The sequence below is a fragment of the Pundamilia nyererei genome, unplaced genomic scaffold (genome assembly GCF_000239375.1).
Source record: "Pundamilia nyererei isolate P.nyererei 1_Seehausen unplaced genomic scaffold, PunNye1.0 scaffold00019, whole genome shotgun sequence".
NCBI classification, from domain to species: Eukaryota; Metazoa; Chordata; class Actinopteri; order Cichliformes; family Cichlidae; genus Pundamilia; species Pundamilia nyererei.
The window spans coordinates 1,460,352-1,469,501 of record NW_005187420.1 but is presented as its reverse complement, the minus strand read 5'-3'; the positions used below and the strand labels follow the sequence as shown (position 1 = coordinate 1,469,501).

The 9,150-nt window shown below is 39.1% G+C and overlaps 1 protein-coding gene across 3 annotated transcripts in view; it reads right to left on the bottom strand.

Annotated features, from left to right (window-relative positions):
* LOC102205775 (MTSS1-like protein) overlaps positions 1 to 9,150 on the bottom strand; it is a 70,414-nt gene that overhangs the window by 10,076 nt on the left and 51,188 nt on the right. For 2 of the 3 annotated variants that reach the window (XM_013909132.1, XM_013909134.1), the window contains exons 4-8: positions 6,957 to 7,041; positions 6,090 to 6,181; positions 4,985 to 5,059; positions 2,482 to 2,490; positions 334 to 491 (exon numbers count right to left, since the gene is read on the bottom strand). In XM_013909132.1, coding sequence (XP_013764586.1) covers positions 334 to 491; positions 2,482 to 2,490; positions 4,985 to 5,059; positions 6,090 to 6,181; positions 6,957 to 7,041 — 419 coding nt within the window. The remainder of the gene's footprint in view (positions 1 to 333; positions 492 to 2,481; positions 2,491 to 4,984; positions 5,060 to 6,089; positions 6,182 to 6,956; positions 7,042 to 9,150) is intronic. The other variant, XM_013909133.1, reaches the window with a different exon arrangement.

Here is a 9,150-nt window from a genome sequence, read left to right as displayed (position 1 = left end):
GTCAGAAGGAAAGTTGATAAAATAAATTACAAATTTTGTATTGTTCGATACATATGCGTACCGAACCGAAAGCACTGTATCGAACGGTTCAATATCAATACGAGTATCGTTGCACCCCTACTAAATACATGTTTTTTGTTTTTTAAGGGGGCAATATCAAACAATGGCCTCTGGCATAAGGGTTCAAATACAGTAATTATCAGTGGAGCTGTTCAGTGAACATGCTTCTCTGTACAGCACTTCAAAAGTTACTTTAGACAGTGCTTGCCCTCATCTGTCCATCTTTCCTCCTGCTGTTAAAGTCTATCACATTTCCTCCATATGTGTCCTCACCACAACTGGCTGAAGGAAACCAATGAAGGTGCAGAAGCGACCCCTCTCCTCCACCAGGGCACGGCGCACCGCCTGCTTCTCAGTCTCCTCCATCAGCAGGCACATGTCGGTCACATCCTGCATGGCACTGTCGAGCTGTGGCTGCAGGTCCCCTCGCCCTGGGTGGGAGAAGGCGCAGCAGTGGGTGAGAGACGTTTATCAAACGAGAGAGCAGAGACTGACACAGGAAGGTAGAGGTTTTCATCAGAGGGTGAAAATGAAAAAGGAAAGAAAGATGGAGGTGTAGAAAAGTGTTAATGCAACTAAATGTGGATATCTCTCTGTCAAGCTTTGCTTTCCATAATGCAGGAGTTCATCCAACCGCTAGTACAGATTATAAAATTTTGACCAAGACAAAAAAAGCAGCAACTTGTTTAAGTGTTTGTTTTTAAGCTATTTTAGCTCTGTATTTGTTCTAATGTTAATGTGCAGTAGTCAGTTTCCTATGTTGTTTTTTAATGAACTAAGACTTTTTGCTAAAAGTTTTGCTAAAAATGTAATGTTATCATATCTGTTGTAACTATACTGCAATACCTTGATAATAAAAGCTTAAATATAAGTGCATATGTAATCTGAAAAAAGAAATTCTATCTGCTATCTCTAAAAATACATCAAATGCAGTAAATGGAAAGCAAGACATGAAATATTTCTTTGTAGTTTTACAGCATGTAAGAGCAGAATGAGGAACAAAATGACAGAGATAACAGACGAGGAGGGGTAGCATGAGAGTCAGACTGAAGCCTGCAGTGTCACTACAAAGCTGATAGTAACAGCTACAAAAGTCATGCAGGAGTCAAGGAAGAAGTTCAGTTACATCATGCATTGTTAAAAGTGACACTACACGACAGCTAACTACAGACGCTGAGCTCTAATCTGTCACGAGGGGCAAAACTTGTTTAGGAAGCATTGGAGCTAGTTCATGTAGTTTTTAAAAAGGTCATGGTTACAAGTTTCATTAGTTTCAATGGAGAATTAAAAGCTAAACCCCAGTTGACCATTTAGGTGCAATAAATAAACTGTCATGTTGTTGTTGGCTCAGTAGAATGATGCCCATTACAAGCAAGGCTGGATTGCCCACTGGGCACAGTATGTAACTATTCAGGTGATCCGAAAGGTTGAGGTTCAAAATGTGACATTCAATTTGTGGTAAAAAGACTACAAATAATTATGTTTGTGCAGAGAAGTCAGAAGTATATTTTAACCTATAAATTAACATCACTTAACAACATTGCTACCCCACCTCATGAATCACCGGTCACAAAAAAATCTCAATATCAGTTGTTTCAGGCAAATTAAAATTTTCTGACTGAAACCTTCCAACATCAAAATGCATGATCTTCTACAATGACCCTAACACGTCGGCTCTGTAGAAGATAATGAAAGTTTTTTTTATCATTTTTTCTGTGTTGATTTAAAGCTTTAAATCTTCAAATCTGGTCATGCAGACTTTTGAACATTGTCTGGTTTCTCTGGCACCAAAGGAGGAATAAAATATGGGAAATACAACACAAATACAAACGTCAGTTTTTCCGTTGGCCACTGGGCAAACTGTTTTCTGCACATTTTCTGCACACAGACTAGAATGGAGGACTTAGCTGATTAAAATGAAGAAAACAGACTGAGAGTGATGCAGTTCAGGACACACACAGCACGTGTTTCATGTTTAAACTAGAGTGGCACCAGCCTAAAAGCACCTGTGTTGTAATGGGGCCTCAGATAGAAATTTAGCTTTAAGGCTTTATTATTTCAGCTTGCAATGTGCTTATATGGTGTACTTGACAAAATAATTGTATGCTAATTACATTACCATAAACTCATAACTAATTAATAACAATTTATGCACCGAGAGCGAGTTAAATTAAACAAAAGCCTACAGCTTATTATGGGAGTCCCTGTGGTGGGTTAATCCAGCCCTGATAAGGTTCTCTCTATTCCCCTTAAGTCTGCTTACATGACTATTTCATTATGAAAGACAATTTCCTGATATACCCCCAAAACTTTTCCATGACCTCAAATTTAGTAATAATCACTGCCTGCAGGCAAATGCTGGAAATTTAAAAAGAAAAGGATGTGATGCGGTAGAGCAGCGAGCGGCAGGCTGATACTTACCCTGCATCTCTATAGAAATACCAGAGGGGAGGAGAGACAGAAAGACGTAGCAGTGAGAGGGGGAGACAGAAAAAAAGGAAGCAAAGTAAGGAAAGAGAAAGGAAACAGAGAGAGAGTGACAGGGGCGGGGAGAGCAGAAATAGCAGAACTCATTGTTAGGGTTAGTACAAGGAAGCCATCACAAGACAGCCACAGTGCCAAATGTTAGAGCAAAATAACACAGCTGCAACCAAAAGTTCAATCCAGAAACAATAATATCCTCAAGCATCAGCTGCGATGGGGCTTATCAGACACAGGAACAGACATTGCACAGTTTCACTGTTAATCTAGTCCTGTTAAAGGATAGTTTAGGTTTTCAAAAGTGGAGCTGTCTCATTTTGGAGATGCACCCAGGTATGCAACATTGTGGAAACATTGTGCCAGTGTGGAAGAGATCAGCATCAAAACGTATTTTAGCCACATGAACTCTCATGTCATGTGAACTAGAATGTCTGATGGCTTTAAACATTGCATGGATAGAAGTTCAGACTGAGGACTAAGGAGAAAGGGCAGCGTGACGTCGCGGTATGCTTTTGTACTTTTTTAAAAAACACATTTTGCTGCTGACCCTTGAAAGCAGGACTTTGCTTATCTGTTACACTGGTAACTTTTCAGTTACAGTACGTACAGTAGGTGTGTGATAACTTCTACAATAGGTAACGCACTGACTACTGTGAAGCGCCTCATACAAACCCCCCGTCAAAGATATCAGACTATCGTTTTAAGATAATTTCTTATATTACCCTTGTTTTATGTGAGAAAATGACATCTCTAAGCATATAACTTGCATTCAGATTCACAGTCACTGGGTTGCTTTTGAAGGTGTGGACTTCCTAAAGAAATCAGGCTAGAAAAAACTGACATGATCATGACAGGACTTTTTATCAATGCAAACGAAATCTTTAGTGAGAAACAAACTGAAAACTAAGATTCATAATTTATATTAAATAGTAGCCTCTCTAATATATACTAATATACATTATTGCTTCACAGGAAACCTCTGAAGACAGGCTGAATTTAAATTCTTCTTCTTTTTTCACTGATTTTGATCATATATGATTTGAAGCAAAAAAAACAACTTACCAATTAAAATGGTGCAAACTTTTTTGAGGTACCAGTATCAACATTATCATTATTATTATTGTTATCACATTACCAACATTCTAAGCGTTTGTTCACAGCAAACCTTTCAATTTTTTATTTTTTTTGCTTTCCATAGGGGCGCATTGTTCGCCTTACAAATACTGTTTACTCTGTTTCCAACATACTAATGTGCTTACAAGCCATTCTCCCTAAACAGAATTTAAAGATTAAATAGCTGTTTCCTGTAAAATGTTAACTTTTTTCTTTTTCTGTTTCAGTCCATTAGTTGTGTTTGTGCCAGCACAGCACAACAAACACAGCTAGCCTCATCCAACTACTGCAGTAATAAATGCTAATGCAAACCCCACCTAACTAAGTAAAGAGGAATGACATATTAACATATTGACTTGCTTTTCTGTTTAATAATTGTAAAGACAAAAATGATGGACTCTCACAAAGACTGCCCCAGGAAGTCCAAGAGTTACCTGTGCTTTGGACGACAATTTGTTTTCTTATTTTTCCCATGAGGCAATGCAACTGTAGGCTACGTAAAGGCTACCAGAGTGTGGAATACTACACCAGAGGACCTGACCTCTACAATATGGTAATGTAAAACCACCTGACACAGTCAGGCATGAGTTACTGTGCATATAGAAGGAAAAGCTCCATCATAGCTGTAGGAAAACATTTTGGAAGTTGTCCTCGTGATGCAGGCTGAGAGACTGTAATGAGCGTGCAAAGTATTCATCAAAGCAAAATGTGGCTACTTTAAAGATACTTCAAATTGAAAGTGCATTTTGCTTTCCCCCCTCTCTTTCTACATAAATATAAATTTAAATTCTGACAAACCCTTGAATGAGTGTTATATACTCATTCAAGGGTATATGTTTTATATAAAATATAAAACAACAATTTCAATAATGATAAATAATTATCTTGAAATATATTTTAGACAACTTGCATGTGTAAATTAATCTGCCTGGCAACTGAACGGAAGCAGCAGCAGAAAGAAACCAACAATTATTGGCTGCTGCCTCACTGGGTAAAGCGATTCAGGACAAATGAGAAAAGACCTGTAATTTTTCAGAACGCCACCAGATGGCAATATAAACTTATAACGACTTAAGTTACTGTTTGGATGATGCTCACGTAGTCTGTTATCAAGAGTGCCAGTCAGATACAAAATGGCTCATTTTTTGTGATTAACTGCAGCCTTACACTTACGATGTTGTGTTTAGATAAATAACAGTAGGAACAATGAACTGGATATCTAAATATATTTACAGCTGCAATACATAAAACACACAAACAGCACTTGTACAAGAACTGTCTGAGTGACAACCATGAGCCTGAGCTTGACTGTTAGACAGCTGATCGTTACCTTTACGAGCCTTCTTCTGCAGTTTCATGGTGTCAGATGATTTCTTCTTGATCTCGTGACGTGACCTCTTGTACTCTTGACAGAGAATAAAGAGAGATGTTTTAGAAAAACGAATGCAAAAGCTGCTGAGCAAACTCATACTGTCTTGCATTTCCAATAATAACTCAAATAGAAACAATATTAACTTTCAGGAACCGAAACCACCAAGAGGTCAGCGAAACACTGATTATTATGTTTGGTTTCTGATGTACCCGCTCCCGTTTAGACACTGTTGTATACAAAGGTATAGTTTTAGAACCGAATGATGTGGAAGTTTAAGTAAGATTACCTGTTTACTGCGGAAACACATATTAACAGGTAAATATCCTGTTTATATTGACAAAGGCTAGTTCTACTCCTGCATATGAACATACAGTTTGGTTTGGGAAAAATTTTCATGGTGTCAGGTTTCAGTCTGATCATAGTCTGAGTAGTATGGTTTATGGAATGAGGAGAAGACAACATGTATTTGGCACAATGATATCCTAACAACACTGGCTTTGTCTTTTTTAAAGCATTTGTAAAGAATGACCAGCGCACAGAGCAGGAAGTGTCCCGGCTACGTCAGAAGCCCCAAAACATGCTTTCCCTCAAAGTTTAGGTCAACTATCTGACACCCTGGCAGTGGGACAGATAATGGAACAGATAACTTGATGAGAATACTTCCTTGGCATTTTCAGACATGATTCTTTGGCTGTTTGACAGTTAGGACATCTGCAGGCATTACTTTTCCAGCTGCTGGGGTACAAGCTTACAAGGAGTGACGATGAGCAGGTAAAGAGGAGCATAGCTCTAAGAAGCTGCAATGTGATCAAGGTAGGCATACACGCCACATGCAGCGCTGCTGAAACCTCATTTTAAAATGGTGTGCAGAGTTTGCTTTTTCTGTTCACTGCTAGCCTGTGCTAGCATAGCAATGGTGCAGCCCAGCTGATCAAACATTTGCCCTTCTGTTAGAGCTGTACATAAGCAGTACACTTAAAGCTACTTCAGCGGTGAGGATATGGGGTTAGAATTTAGTGATGTTGAAGTTGAATGAATAAGCAAATCTGGGATGTCTGTGTACCTTTGGCGTGATCCTTATCCAGCTGGTTGGCTGTCTTCTTCCAGTCCTCAATCTTGTCCTGAAGAGGAGTGATAAGACTCTCCATCAAAGCACTGTGGGAGAGACAAAGAAGTAGATATTTGAATGCAAGTTAGATGCACTGGCAGTATTAGAGACAGTGAGCAGGGATTCATTAAATAGTTCTTAAGTGTGACATTGTGACAAATGACTGGTTTAATGTAAACCTGCAATATTCAGATCTCCACAGAACAGTGCAAAACGTGCAAAACATATTTCTGAAAACATGTTAATCTATACATCACCTCCACCTATTGTTCTACTTCATAATTTTAGTAACTGGACATTTTCCCACAACATGTCCACACATGCATACACATGTGATACACATGCTCAGATATTAAGATAAATGCATGACTATTACGACATGTGTACATCTTTTAAGCAAAGCCACACAAGAGCTTGAAGATAAATCATTCATCAAAAACCCCGTCATTACCACAGTCATAGATCATTATCGCCATTACCATCATCATCAGCGTAATAGCTTTTGCTGTGGAAAAGTCATTAGAAAGTAGAAAAAATGAAGATAAAGGCAAACAATGGTTGAAAGCAGACTCTGGTGAGGTTTCCAGAGCGGTTTGCATTGTGTGCCATAGCTATATTTATTTACAGCCACTTCAATATGGATAGACAGACCAATGTTCCTAATGGAGTCCATATTGCTGTCAAGAAAACCTCACCAAACATGTGCCCCATCATAAAACAAAGTCAGATCCTGATGGGCTGCAGTTTAGGATCAGAGGAAAAAGTTACAGAAGGGAACAAATTCCTACTTGAAATAAGGGAGCTTGAAGGATCATTTCTTACTTGGTGAACTGACGAAGTTTCGCCTCAATGCTGCGATGCCTCATGCACATCCTGGTCAGAGCTGATCCGATATCTCTGGTTGCCCCTGGAAAAACAAACCAGGATCTTATTGTGAAGCATAAAATCTCCTAGTAAATTTACCACAAAGACCTCTTTTTTCTGTTCCACAAAAACACAGATCACAAAGCTGTGATCAATATTTACGTTACAGCTCGCTGTGTGCTGTGTAATGTAATGCAGTTAAAAGCGCTGCATCTTTCAAACACACGAACAGCTACACAGACTTTGTATTATTTTACCTCCAGCCAGTGTTTACACAAGACACCGATCTGCCTCGTGTAGACACTACGCGCACACCCCGGCTTCATCCAAATAAAGCAGTGTCTTGTGAGTGTGTGTGTATCCTGCGCAGGGACCCAGTTTCGTGAGTAGCTAACCTGCAGCTGTAAACAGCAGTCTATTTTAAGGCAGTAGATCCATGTGGAAAAAGTTGACCTCAGAGTTTAAGTCAATATAAGTGATGGCAGAGACTGCTAACTTCCAAACAAGGTGCTCAGATCTGTTGCCGCTGCGCTACAGGTGGAAAGCCTGCACAAGAAAAGTGATTAAAGCTTTATTCTCATGCTACGCATTTAAAGACTTTTAAACAGAAGTCAGGCTTATATAGTATACCTTACCTAGAGAGACCATAATCTCTACTGCCAGTGAAATGTATATAGCAGAAAATTCAGGTTAAACAGCAACCAAATGGGATTTCCTCCTGTTTATCATACGGGCTTAGGCTGGCTTACAAAGTAATGTGCAGGGGGAGTACAGCAGGAGGAAGGGCATTAATCTAATATGTTCTTTTTAACATTTTCATCCAAAACTGGAATTATAATTTCCAAATAAAAAGGAAATTTTCAACCAATGCACACGTTTACTGGAACTTTACTTCCACTTAGCTTTAATTTCACCACATAAAACACATAATTTTGTAATTGTAGAAATATTCTTGATTTGCACTCTGCCTGTCTGTGTCCTGCATTTGGGTGCTCACCTATGCACACTCCACATGACAAAATGATTGAAATTACTTATTAGTTAAATATATATTAGTTAATATTGTTAAATATTAGTTATTTAACAGCCCTGATCTTTTCTAGACCTTACCTAAAGGAACTGCATGTCAGGATATGTCTAACAGAGTTAAACTGAACATTCATCAGGACCATGCAGCAGTCTCTCAAAGCAGGTGTGTTCTTATGCAGTGCAGAATTTGTTAGCAAGACACAAAAACGTTGGTACAGCAAACTTTTTGGAGTCAGTTTGATCATGTTTGAACAGACTTGAGCTGCATGCAGATCAACTGTGAAGAGCTTTTAAAAAAACTGACGGCACTCTGAATGCAGTGATGAGTGGCCCGAAGTGAAAACTGGTTTCACTAGATGCCCCAGAGTTTAGCTGGCTCAGTCGATAGTTTATGGTTTGTCAGACTGATGGTCCACTGAATTTGCAGTGAGTAAGTCATGTGTCCTGCCTCCCGCACACTCCATCCAGGCAGCTGTCTCATCTAAATCTGAGTGCTTCTGGTACACTTAAATGAACTCTCTCCTGTTGCTTCCTAGATGTGAGAAATGTGAACTTTGGACAGTCTCCAACCTAATCTCCTGATATCCTCTGAAGTTCATGTGTGAAAACAGCTTAGGGTGATGATGAGGCAGTTAAGCTTTGGGAAGTTGGGTTAGAGTTTTTAAAAAGTGAAATGTATATTTTAAGGAATAAAATTCCTGCTGTTTCCTGCTCAAAGGCAGACATCCACGTCACCACTTCCACCACAGTGGCCTCAGCAGCTTTAAACCTTTGACACACAAACTAGTCTAGAGTACCCCGTAATTACCAGGGAGCGTGGAGACCTCCTTTGCAGTCAGTTAAATCTGCATTACCTACTACATTTGATTTCACAAAATCAGTGTTATGTGGGTTCCCTTCTGTTCTAATATGAAACAATGATTTGGTGCTATTCTCGTCTGATCAATCTAATGCCTTGCTCATGAGCAGTACAGTGGTAATTAGTATTGTTCATTTAATTTCCTCACCAGATAGTCAGCAGATTCAAATCAGCAACCCCTTGATTAAAACAACCACAAGGCATATACTCAGATGTATCAGGCATACATCTGAGCATATGCCTTGTGCCTACCACACAACCACA